This window comes from Nelumbo nucifera, chromosome 2 (genome assembly GCF_055504915.1).
Source record: "Nelumbo nucifera cultivar China Antique chromosome 2, China Antique-T2T, whole genome shotgun sequence".
NCBI lineage: Eukaryota > Viridiplantae > Streptophyta > Magnoliopsida > Proteales > Nelumbonaceae > Nelumbo > Nelumbo nucifera.
The window spans coordinates 96,189,974-96,208,813 of record NC_142650.1 but is presented as its reverse complement, the minus strand read 5'-3'; the positions used below and the strand labels follow the sequence as shown (position 1 = coordinate 96,208,813).

The following is an 18,840-nucleotide window of genomic DNA, read 5'->3' as shown; positions in this document are numbered from 1 at the left end:
GACTAGGAAATGACAGTCTGTATAAGAGATTTTTTAAAACATTTTTATGATGTAACTAATGAATTATTTGGAATTTATTATTCAACTAGTTGTAATTTACCTTATCAATTAATGGTAATTAGTGATTGTTTTGAAAAATATAGAAATAATCAACAATTTCAATGTGTTCTTGAAATAATGGAAAATAAATTTAAAAAATATTGGGAGAACATTTCTCCCCTTTATTGTTTAGCTACAATATTAGACCCTAGGATTAGGAAAGATGGTTTAGATATTTTACTTGAATCATATTGTGAAAATATGAATATTGATATAGGAAATAAAAAAGAAGAAATTAATAATTTATTATTTGAAATATACAATTTGTATGAATTTGAAGTTGTAGGAAATATTCCAACAACTTGTACATCATCTTCTTCTACTTCTGACCTTGAGCCCAGTAGTAGAAGAGGAAAACTTCTTTATTTAATAAATAGAAGGCAAAATTCTGCTAGTTCTACAACAAGTTCATTTACTGAATCTAATTTTTATCTACAAGCAAATTTTTCTAATTTAGGTGAAGGATCAAATAATTTTGACATTTTATCCTAGTGGAATGAACATTCAAAATATTATCCAGTTCTCGCCGCCATGACACGTGATCTACTAACCCCTCTGGTGTCTACAGTTCCATCGGAGTCTTGTTTTAGTGCAGGTACCAGGGTGCTCGATGACAAAAGAAGTTGCATGAATGATGAAAGCATAGAGATGTGCATCTGCTTCAAGGATTGGCTAGATGCAGAAGATAGATTACAAGACAAAGGAGGGCATGATACTACACCGGATATTTCACCCGAAGCAAATGATGAAAGTCATCAATGATGGTTCATGAATTATAATTTTTTAAATTTATTTAATTTATTTACTTTTTAATTTTGAACAATGTAATTTTGTATTTTCAATTTGTAACCATATTGTATTTTTTATATTTTATTAATTTATTCCATTGTCATATTTCATTCATCCAAGTATCGAATGATCCAACCATTGTATTTGTAATTTGTACCATTCAAATTCAAATAAAATAAAATTCCCATTTTTCTTCCAATTTGTTATTCCATCATTCTTATTTCAATTTGATTAAGTATTTTTGTTTTTCATTTATAACTTTATGTGTTAGATAACTTAGATTTCTCATTTCTTAATTTTTTAAATATTTCCCAATTCCCAAAGTTCAAAGGAAAGTTAATTATTTTAGTTTTACAATTTTACTTAGAAAAGAAATCAAAATTTTCAAAAAAACAAAAAAAGTAAAATAAAAAATGTGCAGCCCGGTTCAGCTCAGGCCCAAGGCCCGCCTTGTGGCTCGACTCGGCACGGCCCAAGCCCACAGCATGGCCTGCAGCCCGGCTCGGCCAAGGCCCGCAGCGCGGCAAGGCACGGGCCAACACGGGCCTGGGCCATGGGCCAGCACGGCACGGCCCACCTTTTGCGTGTGCCGCCCACGGGCCGTGCCGTGCTGGCCTGGCACGGGCCACTTTACACCACGTCATTTAAATGGTCACATGACTTTGAATCCCTCAGCCCATGTTTAGACTTTAGGCCCATTGGAATTGGCCCATTCTTCGAACCTGATCTTATGTTATTATCTTGGCCCTCTTTATTTGAACTCACGTGTCCACTTAATTGCCATGTGACAACTTTCATCCCCCTTCGAACCTTAATGCCCAACATCCACCTAGCTTCTTTCAGATGCAAATGCTACCACTTGGGCATAGGATCTAGAATTGGCCGTTTGCATTTGAAATGGTGGCTTTAATTTGTTGATAAAGGTAGAAGTCTGCCCTTTAGTCTTTTCCTTCCCTATGTGCATAGTTTCCTTATCAATGAAACTTCTACTTCTCTGTGTCCCTACCTACCTTCGACTGAACCAGAATAATCTTCTCACCATGTCATTGTCGTCTTCTCAAAGCAATCTTCCTTCCACCATTGAGCTTCAATGGAAGTTGTGATCCAGGCTTTGTACTCTACACCCCTAGGTAGACTTTTGACAAGCAAGGGATTAGCTTTGATTTTGTTCCTACCACTTGGAGGACCACTGCCCCCGGGTTGTTGACATTGAAAGCTTCCAGTTCTCCTCTACAGAGTTTTGCGATTCTAGCAAACATTTCCTAGGACCATAGGTGAAAGGGCAACCTGGAACCCATAGCTCAACACTAGTTTTTCGGTTGATATGTTTTTCATTAGAACATGGAGACCATCTCTCCACCACTACTAGGCCATGTTCACTGATGGCCAAGATAGATAGCTCTATGAAAGAATGGTATGATCCATCTTATGGACGGCAAAAAGATTGTGGAATGGGTGGGTGAATTTCAAAAATTTTCCTACCTTCTCCCAACTGAGAATTGTATTCCCTAAATTTAGAATACAATATTCAAGGATCCTACTTGAACCATAATCGAACCAAATCTGAACCAAAAGGAAAATGGATGATTATACCTGATCCAGAGAAGCAGTATCTCCCAAAGTTAGTGTTCACACCCAAAGAAGACACCAAGATCCGCTCCTGCTGAAGATGACACAGCTGTTTGTGGAACGGAAACAGCAGAGTGCGTCCTACACACTGGATCCTTTGCAAGAATCCTTTGGAAACTCTGAACACCGAACCTTTTTCAGTCTTTTCTGCAAGACTGATGTCAAGAACTGATTTCTTGACTTCTTTCTTCTGCAAAGATCGAATCTTGCAAGAAGGAATGGCGGCAGCTGGAGGAGAACTCCAAGGACGAATATGACTGAATTGCTTCTCTTCTCTCTGGAGTGTGTATGAGATCTAATCTCAATTCGCAGGATGTATTTTTCCTTCAAAAACCCTTAGGTTTGAAATCTCTTTCTTTCACTTAGGGTTTCTCCTCTTTTCTTCTTGATTAAGAAACCTCCTAATTAGGAGTTATCCCAATCCAAATCAGTATTTGGATAGGGGATGATCTTAATCCTATCTGCAGATTAAGTTAGCTTACTTCTAATCTTATCAGGAGTTTACCAGATTCAAATCTGATTTGAATTTGGTCTCCCAGAGTGGATAAGGTTAAAGGCCCAATCCTTTTTGCTAACATTAATCTCAGATCCGCCCCATAGATGGGTGATCATATCAGCCCAGCTCGAAATGGGCTTTTGGCCCATTAAGTGTTCAGTGCTTAACTAGTTTCCAATCTACTGCCCAGTTGGGCTTCTTTGTATGGCGTGAGACCCAAGCATTGATCTACACACCAGCCACAAGGGTTCGGCCCAACCTTTAATACAAGGCCCAGCTGAATTCACTGAAAAGCTCAGTAAACCCCTAAGCCCATCACATGGACCCTATGGGCCCAACACTTACATTAAGTGGTCCCTAGGCCAAGCCATCTTATAAAAACTCAGGGACTATGGGCAGGTGCAAGATTAGCCCATCAGGTACTATCCTAAATGGTCTTACACTTAACCTCTCAGCCCTTAATAATCAAGCACTGCCCGACAAGAGAGGACTTCTCCCTCGACTGCAAGGAACAGTGCCGCACTCTCTACTCACATGGATCCCGGGAATTAAAACCAATTGCAAACATTTTGAAACCGTACATATATATATCATATATAAATTTTGCAAAACAAAATTCCAACAATTGAAATCAACTGTCGGCAGTTTGGTTTCCATCAGAGAGAGTGCCTTCCCGATCATTACCTTTGTCTGACAAAAGGGCTGATCCTATCACTATGATCACCCACTCAGATGAATTCTCAAACTGCCCCAACATGCCCAGGTTTTGACCCCCGCTAAGGATCTCACTGATTGGCATATCAAAGACAGCCTGATCCGACACCTAGTGAAGTGTCATAATCGAGTCAAGGGGTTAGGTGTAATTTTCCAGTTTTGCCCATCTGTCTCCAAGGTCCAAGGCAATACTGGAAATCTAGTCCGGTTCAAGGATTCAACCAATCCCATACTGCATGTGCCTTGGGTCTTACCTTGGTGGCCGAGACAGGCCATCCCAACACTTGGTGGCACACCAGTATCAGCCTTGGCAGGATAAATCTCCCCAGACTTATCCAATGGCTGTGAACATTTAAAACTAACATGAGTCTCTATTAGTGTCCAGTTTTAGGGTCTTACACAGAATTATACCAAACAACATGAATCAAACATGCATTTTATTTATTTACACTAAATATCAAAAGTACATCAAATCTGATTGAAGCTAAGGGCATACAAAACTATCTAACAGCTCCCACTTGCACTTAGGTCCAATCTGGTATAAGTTGGAGTCCCATACTTTCCACGTGTTTCTCAAACACCTTTTGTGTCAGTGGCTTAGTCAATGGGTCTGCCACATTATCCGCTGATGCTACCTTCTGAATTAGAATGTCCCCTCTACCAACGATCTCCCGCAATAAATGGTACTTCCTCTCGCTGTGCTTTGACTTTGAGTGGGGCCGAGGCTCTTTAGCCTGGGCGATCGCTTCCATTGTTGTCACACAACAACAGGATGGGTGATGTGCTGGATGGAATCACTCCCAATTCGTGTATGAATTTCTTCATCCACACGGCTTCCTTGGTAGCTTCACTTGCGGCAATGTACGACCTCGGTTGTAGAATCTACAGTGGACCCCTGTTTGCTGCTTTTCCAGCAAACAGCACACGATCCTATCGTGAAAACATACCCAGATGTTGATTTTCTATCATTTGGATCCGACTGGAAATCGGCATCGGTATACCCTAGAACTTGTAGTGAACTACCATCGAATAGCAGACAAAACTCTTTTGTCCTTCGAAGGTATTTAAGTATGTTCTTCACAGCAGTCCAATGCTCCTGCCCTGGGTTGGCTTGGAATCTGCTTACCACACTCACTGCTTGAGCAATGTCCGGGCGAGTGCACAACATGGCATATATGATGCTCCCTATGGCTGAGGCATAGGGAACATCTCTCATGCCCTCAATCTCCTCAGAAGTCTTGGGAGACATCTTCTTGTAGAGAGTGACTCTATGCCTGAAAGGAACGTTTCCTTTCTTGGAGTTCTCCATGCTGTATCTTTTGACAATTTTGTCAATGTAAGCAGCCTGGGATAATCCAATTATCTGCTTCGATCTATCTCTATAGAGTCGAAGACCCAGTATATATTAAGCTTCTCCAAGATCTTTCATGGAGAACTGCTGTGATAGCCATACCTTGACCAAAGTCAACATTCCTACATCATTCCCAATGAGTAGGATATCGTCCACGTACAACACCAAAAAGGTGATCTTATCCCCACTGGACTTCTTGTAAACACAGGGCTCATCCGGATTCTGCTCAAAGTCAAACATTTTAATGGCAGAATCAAAACGGATCTTCCAACTCCTAGAAGCCTGCTTAAGTCCATATATGGATCTATTAAGTTTACATACTATGTGTTCATGACTAGCAGCAATGAAGCCTTGCGGCTACTGCATGTAGATATCTTCACTAAGATCTCCATTTAGGAACGTGGTTTTGACATCCATCTGCCAAATCTCCTAGTCATGGTACGCTACTACAGCTAGTATGATCCTAATGGATTTAAGCATGGCCACGGGCGAAAAGGTTTCCTCATAATCGATACCTTCTTTCTGAGTATACCCTTTCGCCACCAAACGAGCTTTGTAGGTCTCAATCCTCCCATCGGGGCTCTTCTTCCTCTTGTAGATCCATTTGCAACCAATTGCTTTTACCCCGGAGGGCGGATCTACTTGAGTCCAGACCCCATTGGTCTCCATCGAGTCCATCTCAGCTTTCATGGCCTCCACCCACTTTTGGGAATCTATGTCTAACATAGCTTCCGCGTAAGTTACGGGATCCTCCTCACTAGTCAAGGCTTCCACTAGGTAACTATCCTGGTCATAACCATATCGGATTGGTGGCTTGGATACCCGAGTGAATCTTCTAGGTTGGTCACTACCTGGAACTTGTGGGACATCTCCCATGCTCCTGAGCTCTCTTCATCAAGAACTATTTCCTGATGATGGGTGTCCATGATGTATTTGGTTTCTAGGAATTGGGCGTTTTGACTGCAGAACACTTTTTGCTCACTTGGGTCATAGAATAGATAACCCACCTAATCTTTTGGGTAACCTATAAATAAGCAACGACTGGTTTCGGATTCCAACTTGTTCTTTTAACGTGTGCAGGACAACCCCAAATCTTCAAGTGTCTTACACTTGGCTTCCTTCCGGTCCATAGTTCATATGGAGTTTTCGGAACCGATTTGGTTGGAACCCGATTCAGCACGTAGATAGCAGTCTCTAATGCGTATCCCTTAAAGGATGTGGGTAATTCTGAGTGTACGAGAAGTGACTGGACCATGTCCAACAAGGTCCTATTCCTCCTCTCTGAAACACCGTTGAGTTGAGGTGTAGTAGGAGGAGCTAATTGTGACACTATCTCGTTGACCTTTAAGTAGTCCCTGAATTTGTCAGAGAGATACTCGCCACCTCGATCTGATTGAAGGGCCTTAATTTCTCTCCCTAACTGTTTTTCTCGACTTCCTGTCTGAACTCTTTGAACTTTTAAAAGGATTCAGACTTGTGTCCCATTAGGTACATGTAACCATATCGTGAAAAATCATCTATAAAGGTGATGAAATACACGTGTTGATTTCGTGTCCTAACACTCAGGGGACCACATACATCAGTATGTATTAGGTCAAGTGTGCCTGCAGATCTTTCAGGCTTACCACCAAATGGCCGCTTAGTCATCTTACCTTGGAGGCAAGGCTCACAAGTGGGAAGATTTTCTATGGTTAGAAAATCCAAAGGACCATCCTTTACCAGTCTTGTGATTCGGTCGACACCGATATGGCCAAGTCGGTAATGCCAGAGGCATGTGGGATTTACTGCATCACGAGTCCTCTTCTTGGGATTTTCGACTGACATAGTTTCGGTTAAATTAGTTTCCAGAGAAGGATGAAGAACATAGAGACCGTTCTCCAGTTCCCCGCATGCGATGAATTTGTTATTCCATTTAACAGTAATCATATTACTAAAATAAACAGTATATCCATCAACACACAGTTTAGAAATAAAAATTAAATTTCTTCTCAAGTTCTGTACATAAGGACAATCTTTAAGTACAAGCACTCCTTCTCTAAAAACTAATTCTACGGTTCCTATTGCCGCAACTGCAACACTTGCAGTCGTTCCCAAGAATAGTGTCACTTCGCCTTCACTCAATCTTCTGCTAACTTTGAACCCCTGCAGTGAGTTACATGCATGAGTTGAAGCCCCGGAGTCAACACACTAGGACACATAAGTAACTAACATATTAGTTTCTATGACACAAGTTTCGACGTTACCTTTTTTAGATTCTAGGTAGGCAGGACAGTTCCTCTTCCAGTGGCCAGTATGCTTGCAGAAGTGACATACATCAGATGTCTTGTTCTTCTTCTGCTTCTTGGGTTTGGTAGCTTTCTTCTAGGGCTTCTTTGCCTTTCTCTTTTTCTTGGCCGATTTGTTATTTTCAGCAAGCATAACCACAGGCTCATCCTTCTTGAATAGATCCTCAGCCCTCTACAACATATTGCTGAGTTCCTGGACGCTGACATTCAGCTTATTCATGTTGTAGTTCATTGTGAACGCATTGAAGGAAGAGGGCAAAGACTTCAGGATGGCATCCACTTGTGTGCCAAGATCTAGCCCGGATCCAAGGGCTTCGAGTTCGTTAATGTAGCCCATCATCCGAAGACAATGGTCATGAACTTTCTGCCCTTTGGACATCTGCGCGGTCATGAACAATTTCAAGACCTTCTGTCGAGTAGAACGGTTCTGCTCTTCATACATTGTCTTTAGACTGCCCAATATGTCCTTGGCTAGTTCGATCTGATCGAACTGCCTCTGTATTGAGTTGTCCAGTGAGGCAATGACAAAGCAGCGGGATAGGGAGTTCTTATCCTCCCAATCTTGGTAGTCCCTCCTACGGTCCTCAGAAGCCCTATTACCCGAACGCTCCGGGGCTGGATTTTTCACCACCTTATCTAACTTTTTGGAAGTTAGAACCAACATAAGATTTTTGTACCAGTCGGCATAGTTTGGGCCCTTAAGCTTGTTATCGTCTAGAAGCTTTGCGAATTGACCGTTTGCCATTTTCTGATAAAACAGCAGAGACGTTAGTCCACAACCTTAGTTTGATTCATGTTACCTACATAGATATGGTTTTTAATCTATGTTCCATTCCCATTTGTTCATCTCTGAGATTTCCCTCCTTTCTCAGTGACGGAGACGACAAAATGTCTCTGGAAATGTGGGAAATCACATGGGGTGCGTGAAGCCAACTGTTTTAGCTGCATAACCCCACCACCTTTCTGTGACGGATCGTATCCACTCGTCAAATGAGTTTCCCTTTGGCCTCTGTCAGACAAGGTTCAAAGTCGTTTTCAGGTAAACCTTTCTGTCCAGTGAGTGCACACCCATCATATTCGGGTTACGCCAAGGTACCGTGAGAGAGTTCCCATTTTCTGGTGAAGCCCCTCCCACATCGGTCTATGACACCCCTATCATCTTATGAAACACTCTAACAGATCCAACAATAAATGGATAGCCCAATTTTATGGTGCGTTTCCTCATTACTGAAGGACCCATCATTGTGCTAATGACGGAAGGCCTTTAGAGAGTCCATCATATGGATCTCCCTATCACATGCACTAATATCTGCTGGAGGGAACTAAATAACGCCCTAGTTCTAATTTTAGGTCAAACCAAAGTGGCTCCCACTGGCTTTCATAAAGTCAGATTTCTAGTGGGCCTTAATCGGCTAGGGGTTCCGTACGCATCCCTTTTCAGGGTTATGGGGCCCACCATGAAAGGAGGGGTCATCCAATGACCTTAAGGGACACCATGGCAATGATGTGCATTCAGCCATGGTGTGTGCAAGAGCCACTAACGAGTCATCATGGGCCAAGTGCTTATGGCCCATGGTCGCAGCACATCAAACATCCAAACATCATATGTAAAGGAGGAATTGATCCAATCAATTAACTGCTGTAAAGCCCATTGAACAACCCATTTGAAATCCATAACATTAACAATTAATGTCAACTAGGTGTATGGGCTGAATCGCAGTTAGCAGTTCGGCCCATACAACTTTTCTCACAAGAGTGGGCTTTTGCAGTTTTAACCTTTTAAAACTGGGCTTTACAGGTGGGCTGAATTAATCCCTGTAATTGAACATCAGATTTGGAACAGCAAGAGTGAGAAAATTGGACTGAAAACAGTCCCCTTCGAACCCTAGATTCGATCCAAACAGTTTTGGTCCAATCTAGTCCGAAATGGTCCGAAACTGATTGAAATTCAAGAATTAATTCATGAAAGATATGAAATTAATAATCTTGATTTTAAGCAATCACAAATCAACTATGGACTGTTCGCACCACCTGCAAAACAGAGGTTAATCACTAGGGTTGCAGCTTCACAAACTGCAAATTGCAGAAAGCGATTTCTCCATTTGCAAATCTCCAGCGCCGCCTTCTTCTTCCTTCTTCTTCAATCAAGAAAAAAAAAAAAAAAAAAACAGAAATCCTATTTCTATTAATTTATTACATTCTTGATCAAATCCTATACATTCAGTCTAGAAAAAAAAAATTTACAGACCGAATTGAATAAAATAAATGAATAAAAAGGAAAGAGGGTGCGCAGACCATCTGCGCCAAATGTGCACTGTGATCTCCAGGTTCGAGCAATCCATTAAATCAAAAATAAATAAAGAATAGTTCTAAAAAAATTTTGGATTTAACAAAAATTAATTTCAGATCAATCGCCCTTAATAAGAAACATTTTCTTGAAATAAAGAAAACAAGCTGTGCAAATCTTGGCAAAACAACTTCTGTCCACTTGCGTAGGTTCAGATCTGATTTTCTTTTGGTTCAAGATTCGAACCTATGGCTCTGATACCATTGAAAAAATGGTAGGATCCATCTTATGGATGCCAAAAAGATTGCGGAATGGGTGGGCGAATTTAAAAATTTTCCTACCTTCTCCCAACTAGGAATCGTATTCACTAAATTTAGAATACAATATTCAAGGATCCTACTTGAACCATAATCGAACTAGATCTAAACCAAAAGGAAAATGGAGGATTATACCTGATCCAGAGAAGCAGTATCTCCCAAAGTTGGTGTTCATGCCCAAAGAAGACACCAAGATCCACTCCTGCTGAAGATGACACAGCTGTTTGTGGAACGGAACCAGCAGAGTGCGTCCTACACACTGGATCCTTTGCAAGAATCCTTTGGAAACTCTGAACACCGAACCTTTTTCAGTCTTTTCTGCAAGACTGATGTCAAGAATTGATTTCTTGACTTCTTTCTTCTGCAAAGATCGAATCTTGCAAGAAGGAATGGCGGCAGCTGGAGGAGAACTCCAAGGACAAAGATGACTGAATTGCTTCTCTTCTCTCTGGAGTGTGTATGAGATCTAATCTCAATTCGCAGGATGTATTTTTCCTTCAAAAACCCTTAGGTTTGAAATCTCTTTCTTTCACTTAGGGCTTCTCCTCTTTTCTTCTTGATTAAGAAACCTCCTAATTAGGAGTTATCCCAATCCAAATCAGTATTTGGATATGGGATGATCTTAATCCTATCTACAAATTAAGTTAGCTTACTTCTAATCTTATCAGGAGTTTACCAGATTCAAATCTGATTTGAATTTGGTCTCCCAGAGTGGATAAGGTTAAAGGCCCAATCCTTTTTGCTAACATTAATCTCAGATCCGCCCCATAGATGGGTGATCATATCAGCCCAGCTCGAAATGGGCTTTTGGCCCATTAAGTGTTCAGTGCTTAACTAGTTTCCAATCTGCTGCCCAGTTGGGCTTCTTTGTATGGTGTGGGACCCAAGCATTGATCTACACACCAGCCACATGGGTTCGGCCCAGCCTTTATTATAAGGCCCAGCCGAATTCACTGAAAAGCTTAGTAAACCCCTGAGCCCATCACATGGACCCTATGGGCCCAACACTTACCTTAAGTGGTCCCTGGGCCAAACCATCTTATAAAAACCCAGGGATTGTGGGCAGGTGCAATATTAGCCCATCAGGTACTATCCTAAATGGTCTTACACTTAACCTCTCAACCCTTAATGATTAAGCACTGCCCGACAAGAGAGGACCTCTCCCTCGGTTGCAAGGAACAGTGCCGCACTCTCTACTTATATGGATCCCGGGAATTAAAACCATTTACAAACATTTTGAAACCGTACATATATAAATTTTGCAAAACAAAATTCCAACTATTGAAATCAACTGCCGGCAGTTTGGTTTCCATCAGAGAGAGTGCCTTCCCGATCATTACCTTTGTCCGACAAAGGGGCTGATCCTATCACTATGATCACCCACAGATGAATTCTCAGAGTGCCCCAACATGCCCAAGTTTTGACCCCGCTAAGGATCTCACTGATTGGCATATCAAAGATAGCCCGATCCGACACCTAGTGAAGTGTCATAATCGAGTCTAGGGGTCAGGTGTAACTTTCCAGTTTTGCCCATCTGTCTCCAAGGTCCAGGGAAATACTAGAAATCTGGTCCGGTTCAAGGATTCAAGTAATCCCATACTGCATGTGCCTTGGGTCTTACCCTGGTGGCCGAGACAGGCCATCCCAACACTTGGTGGCACACCAGTATCAGCCTTGGCAGGATAAATCTCCCCAGACTTATCCAATGGCTGTGAACATTTAAAACTAACACGAGTCTCTATTAGTGTCCAGTTTTATGGTGTTACACAGAATTATACCAAACAACATGAATCAAACATGCACTTTATTTATTTACACTAAATATCAAAAGTACATCAAATCGGATTGAAGTTAAGGGCATACAAAACTTTCTAACACTCTACTTGCACTACAATGGGTTAAATTAGTGGTGCTTTCCTCCCTTCAAAAGGTTGGGTTTTCACTGTGCCTGATATCTTCAAACTCTATTTCACTTCTTCTCCCAAGCTAGTCCAACCCCTTATTGTTTCCTTTGTCAAAATGATCATCCGCTTTCACCAAACTTCTTTAGGTATATTTACCCAAGTTTTGAGTTTACTCAGGTGTACATCTAAATATAGGTTTTCAGCTTCCTCACTTGGTGTTATTTCTTTACATGGGTTCACCGTCACCCTCTCTAGTTTTTCTAGAAAACTTTCTTTGTTGGGAACATTTTCTTTGCCTTCTATTCTTTTCATGGCTGTCAAAGAGAATTCTTGAGTGGCTTGTATTACCATATTCCAACCCGAAGCCTTTTTTCCTTCAAGGAAGCAGGTAAATTGTTTTAACCCTTCACCATAATGCTCGTAAATGCCAATATACCTTCCCTTTCTATTTTCTTTCCTTTCTACAATATACTTCCTACCAACTTCAGTGTGGTATTTTTTCTAGTCTTTTCCTGGTGTCATGTTCTTGGCCCCTTCCTGTACTCCTCTCAGCCACCAAATTGATCTGCCTGCAAGAATGAGGGAAGCTCTTCTCAGTTCTACTATCTTTAGGGCCAGGTCTCCCCTCATCCAAACCTCCTCCATCACAAACATCTTTGCTTCTATCTTCAAAATCTTCCTTCATCTTCTTGCTGGGGAGAACACCTCCATCTTCGCATACACTTGGTCTGATTTCAACATCAATTCCTTTCTTACTTTAGAAAGAAATTTTGGTGGAGGATTTTTGGTTCCATCAACAAAACCCATAATACCATGGGCTTGAAAAATAGGTAAAAATTGAGCTTTCCAGACCATATAATTAGGTCCAAATAATTTGATTGGGGTACAATTGAATCCAGCTTTAATTAAATAGTTTGTCCTCAAGCTTGGTTAGGCTCGATTTGAGTTCAATTCAAATTGAGTTTAAATTTTTGGGGTAAGCTTGATAGTTATTTGAACTTGATCTTGACCAATAAAATTTTGGCTTAAAAGCTCGTGAGCCCAGTTTGATTAATATGTGTATGTTTGTGTGTGTATTATGAAAATATTTATATGTAAAATACATTTTCATATTTTATATATAATAGAAGAATATACTATAATTATAAAAGTATAAAAATATATTCATTTTCAATCTCATTGGATATTTTATTGAATTATATAAGCTCAAACTGGAAAATAGAGTTCGAATAGAACTCGAATTTGAGTTTGAACCTAGCAGTATTTTAGTCGAGTCAAGTTATTACATGCCAATGTTCGACTTGACTTAGTTCAATTAAACCCCTAGCAATGCCAATTAGGACACTATTTCGTTTGGTTTGCTTGGGTCGATGTTGGGTAGTGAATAATACATTTCGACAATCGTCAATATCCATTTGCCATGCTTGTTCTTCGGTTGCCTGTGATACAACAAGCTCTATACTTAATTGACTAATGAAAATGTTAAATCCACCTTTCATACATATATACATACATACATTCAATTAGTTTATTCTTGGCTCGCTTTGCTTTCTTTACACATATACATACATACATACATGCATATATATATATATATATATATATATATATATAGGTAACTAAATTGAATAGGATCAGATTTCAGATTTCCATATCCTTAGTCAATTCAAATTCTAATTAACTTTTATAAAATCTATTAAATTATCAAATCGGATCAAATATAATATTTATATTATCAAATCGGATTTCGAATGTACCTGATTTGATCCGATGATTCATTCACATTAACACCCCACAGAGCAGGACTTACAGGCACCCACCACGCACACCTTAGCGTGAATTGGGAACATCTCCCGTAATTGTCATTGGGAGGTGTTCCCAATACACAGTTGGGATGTGGTATGGGGTGCCTATGGGCTGCATATGCGAATCCTACCTGGACAACGGACACGTTTGAATGCCTTCTTCCCCTGACTGAGATCATATCTGTGTCCCACAGAGGGTGCCCCATAAATGCCCCACATGCACATCTTAGCATGCACTCGGAACATCTCGCAAAATGGTCAATGGGAGATGTTCCCAATACACGATTAGGATATGCAGTGCGGCATTTGTGGGGTGCATATGTGAATTCAAACTTGGGTATTACATCCTAAATTTGAGCTGCCCTCATTAGTGACAGTATGTCATACTTACAAACATGATATGCTAGTTAATGGGCAGTACTATTTAGATTTTTATTTGCTTGCTTATCTAAAAAAATAAAAAATAAAAAGATTCTTTGAGATAAGATCTTTTCTACCATTCTCCGGTAATAGAGTCTTTTTTGGATTTTGAGTCAGTAAGAACAACTATCAGTAGGGGTCCATAGCTCAGTGGTAGAGCATTTGACTGCAGATCAAGAGGTCACCGGTTCGAACCTGGTTGGGCCCTTTGTGTTTTGTCAAATGTGATATATTTTGCAAAGGTGCCACACAGAAATCGATCTATATAATATATAGATCTGTTGCCACCCCTTTCAGGACTTCTGAAAACTGAGTCAACAAGTAAAATCAAACCACCTACAACTTACATTGGACTCGAAAAATGAAAATAAAAATGTATTATTGGTCTATATTCTTCTTGGTTGTTGCGTAAAAACTTTCTGAGTTCCTTCATGCGTTTTCTTTTCATTCCTGTTCACATCACGCCTTTACAACGACGGTCGAGAGACGCTTGACGTCCTTAATAATACAGGACGGCGAAGAGTTCTCTTCAGTGTTTCCAGAATCAAATGGTGAGTTTTTCTCAAGCCTAGCATTTCAGTTTTCTTTTCCTTTTCTTCTGCGAGTCTTGCACGTACAGTTTGATTTTATAATTTTGTTACGATGACTGGAGTTCCGGCGGGGGCCATTTGGCGGAGAAGGTGGTTTCAAGTGGGATTACTTTCCTCCCATTGATGGAGGGCATTACAAAAGTCATTTTACGTTAAGACGATGAGGTGATCCGTTCCATCAAATTCGGAAGCATCAATCCTGCAAGAGCGTTCTGCGACGAAGTGGAGAAGAAAGATGAGGTGATTAATTAAGTGGTTTTCAATTTAATTAGTGGATGGATTGATTTTTTGTTTTGATCAGTGTTTTTCCAAGTTAATTTTCTGTTAATTTATCTTCTACACTCTTACTTGAATTGATAATCAACTTCTGTTCATATTCACTTGTTGCAGTTTACTTTTAATTGGCCTGACGAGTATCTGACGTCCATTAGTTGGACGTGTGACACTACAGAAAGATGGGGCATCCCTCTCGTAACATCTCTAAAGTTCGAAACAAACGCCCGGAATATAAATTAAGTTTCTATTTAATTTTAGTTTATTATAAAAGTATATAAAAAATTATAAAAATTTTTATATAACTTTCAAGTTGAACTTACGAGAGTTTCTTAGCTTGAAAATTGCCCAACCCGCATTATGTGTGAATTTAGTGCAGATTTAAACTAGAACTTTAAAAAAAATAATTGTTTGAACCCAAAAATTGTAAATGTGACTGAGTTGGACCAAGTTATAAATTACCTTCCCTAACTCAGAATACTAATACATTTATAAATGGGCCATTATTGAGATTTATTATTTTGAATATTTTTTTATAATTTTTATATAAAATGCAACTTGGGCGGGTACAATCCGAATCTCTTCCTTCTCTTCTGTAACTCTTCCACTGTTGGTCATAATTTTGTTACGGTCACAGTGGATCATCCAACTGGGACCATTTGGTGGAGATGGTGATACTCGAGGGACTAGCTTCCACCCAGGAATCGTGGGATCACAAGGATCATCATCTGTTACGACGGTGACGTGATCCGTTCCGTCAAATTTGGAAGCGTCGGTGCAGACAGACGGCGATATATATACTCATCTGCGTTCGGCGGTAAAGTGGGGCAAAAGGACGAGGTAATTTTGGCAAGTTTTCCGGCATCTTTTCGGTTTTCATTTCATTGGGCTTTTTAAGTGATTTAATAAAGAGAATGACAAGTTTTACTTGAACCCCTGTTTTTCAGGTGGATATGATTGGCATCTCGATCGATAGTTTATACTGTTTTTTCTTTGTTTAATAAATGAAATTTGGAGCCAGCGATAATTGAAATTTTATATATACTATTCAATTGATATAAACTGGTCGAATTGAAATCTGAAATCCGACAAAGGGATACATACGTTTTGCAGGTCAAAGAGATATTCGATTGCAGATCACCGAGCTCCTACTTTCCCCATCCTCAAATAAACTGGAAACCGAACAACCTTCTCGCTTCTCCCATCATCTCCCCAAGCCCTCTTGAAGTCCTCGATCACATCTTCTCTCAAAAGCTCCACTCCTGCCTTCCGAGCTGTTTGGTATGCCGACCATGATCTTATGTACGTCAAGTAAATATCCAAATTCATTGATTGATTTGATTCGAATTTGAAGGGGCCAGTGTGATCGGTTCCCTCTACCGGCTCGAACGGAAAATGGATGCTCTGGTACTTATCGTCGACAAGTTTACGTGCGGGGGCCCAATAAGGACCGGACTCCCGGTAAACCCTCCAGAAGACATCGTCAACGGAGTCGCTAACTTCAGGCTCTATGTAACACCATACTGCAATCACTCCGTGGGGTCTTTTCAGTACCCAATTCACTTGTTGGTAGAAGTTCGGGAGATCAATCCAATGGAGTGCCTGGGCTACCGTCACAACATCAACGCTTGCTTGTCTTGCCACCTGTTGTTCGACTTCGTCTATGGACATGATGGGTAGAGTCTGTTGGTAACGAATGTTGGGTAACTTGGAAGCAAACGCTAGTTGCTCTTGGCTTGTGTCTGTGGCCACCACATTCTTGTAAATTCCGGCTAACTGCAAATAACAGTGTATCAGAGTTTACAGTGTGATCAGAGAGAGAGAGAGAGAGAGAGAGAGAGAGAGGACTCACAGATTTTGCAGACTGGCCGCTCCCGGTCCCGACGTCCCAAGCAAGGTTGTGAGACGGAGTCTTAGACGAAATGAATTGGAAAAGCTCAGGTGGGTAACTCGGTCGAGTCTCCGAGTATTGCTTAGCTTGAACGTTGAACAGATCTGCCATCTCTCTCTTGTTCGCTTGCTCTGGTTCATACAACCATGTTTCCGTTTTATATTGGCATTAACATTATCGGGCTGCGAGGAATCATTGCCTATGACAAAGAAGAGAAAATAAAATTGAACTCTGTAATAGAGCTTGACCACTAACTTGGACGGTGAATCGGAAAACATTATCGGGCTGCGAGGAATCATTGCCTATGACAAAGAAGAGAAAATAAAATTGAACTCTGTAATAGAGCTTGACCACTAACTTGGACGGTGAATCGGAACTCTGTTCAACTATCTTTGAACAAATGTTGTTAGAAGTTAGAACGTGGCCTTCGAGGAATCGTCGGTTTTGGATTACGTCAGGGTTGATTCAAGAAATTGGATTACGTCAGGGATGATTCAAGAAACGTTAATTGAAGCCTCCATGCCGTGTTTCGCAAGACTGATTCTGTGAATCATTTTTTAGCTACAATGGTCATGGATTGTAAGAAATAGGCTGCTGGGTACCAGACTGTCAGACACTATAGAAGAGTCTACTCAGAGCCCTTAACAGAACACTCTCAGGTGGACTTAAGCCATGTATAGTTTTACAACATCACACAGTACCCACACACGGACATACCACATTATCATATAAAATGGTTCTAGGTGCTGTTCCGGATCGGGTCCATGTATATCATGCTGGACCTATATATCAATGTTTTCGAACCGTTGTTGATTCAGAGGGTCAGACTGTTCAGATGGAAAATATCTATGTGACCGATTCTGTTTTATCCTAAACCCGGTTTTTGGTCAAAACCTTTGATCCGAACAGTTTGACCGCTTAACCGTTAGCCTTGGAGAGCGGTTTGCAGTTTATTACTTCTAATAAGTTAGACAAGAAAAAAAGAGATTAAAAACTCATATCTGAGATCTACTCAAGAGGGAGATCAGTTGAGAGATGTGTGAGACAGTAGAGAGATCTAGAAGAGCAGTCTAGACGATAAATCTATAAGAGAAGTGAGATCTGAGATTGAGAAAAATATCATATCTATTTTCATCGTCAATTCGCCGCCACCACCACCGTCGTTGTTGCCGCTGTAGTTCACCATCAGTGTCACCGTCATCATCGCCGCTGTAGCTTGCAAGTGAACTCCTCCTCCTCCTCCTCCTTTTCCTTCTTCTTCTTCTTCTTCTTCTTCTTCTCCTTTTTCTTCTCTCTCTCTCTCTCTCTCTCTCTCTTCTTCTAAACTCTCTCAGCTGCTAACAGCTTCTCAAATCTCTCTCACCTGTTAAAATATTTAAACTGTTCGAACCGTTTGACCTAGGCAATCAAACCGCTGACCTAGAAACCAGTGGCCAAAATGATTCCGTTTTCGGGGTCGGTTTTTAATAATTAAAATAAATAACTGAAAATGATTGGTAGAATAATCAAAAACAACAGAAATCAAATCTCTTATTAGCTTTCCTCAATGCCTTCATTTCATACAATACACATCTATTTCTGGAAGTGATGCTCCTGTTTAATCTCTTATTAGCAAGGACCCGTGTGATGTATGAGCTTTGTTAAGTGAAGGCGAAACAATAGAAATACACATGATTGTAATGTTTAAATTATATGATATATAATATATACAAAAAAAATCAATGTTACTAATGTAATAAAACAATATAATTCAATAATGCATTGTCCATGCAAATAAAAAATGTACTTTAAATTCTCCGCATTTTTTAGTAAATACTATTGTTCTTTTGAAGATTATTGATAATTAGTAATTATTTTCACATGGTACTTTTAATTTCACTAATAAATTCTGTAATTTGTTGATTAAGTATAAGAAATAGTAAAATAATTTGATAATTAATAGTTAATTATATACATTTTTGGAAATTTATCATCTTTTTTGGAAATGATG

General features: G+C 40.2%; 1 protein-coding gene and 1 non-coding gene across 2 annotated transcripts; one reads left to right on the top strand and one right to left on the bottom strand.

The window, feature by feature from the left end:
• The first annotated feature begins 14,232 nt into the window (after positions 1 to 14,232).
• Positions 14,233 to 14,304, top strand: TRNAC-GCA (transfer RNA cysteine (anticodon GCA)). The gene has a single exon. It is a non-coding gene; the product is annotated as a tRNA-Cys (tRNA).
• A 1,679-nt stretch (positions 14,305 to 15,983) lies between these two features.
• Positions 15,984 to 17,003, bottom strand: LOC104589581 (S-adenosyl-L-methionine-dependent methyltransferases superfamily protein). Its single transcript, XM_010247941.3, has 2 exons — positions 16,812 to 17,003; positions 15,984 to 16,735 (listed from the first exon to the last, which is right to left on the bottom strand). Exons 1-2 carry the CDS (start codon positions 16,959 to 16,961, stop codon positions 16,097 to 16,099), a joined length of 789 nt encoding a protein of 262 aa, XP_010246243.1. The 5' UTR covers positions 16,962 to 17,003; the 3' UTR covers positions 15,984 to 16,096.
• Between the last annotated feature and the right edge of the window lie 1,837 nt (positions 17,004 to 18,840).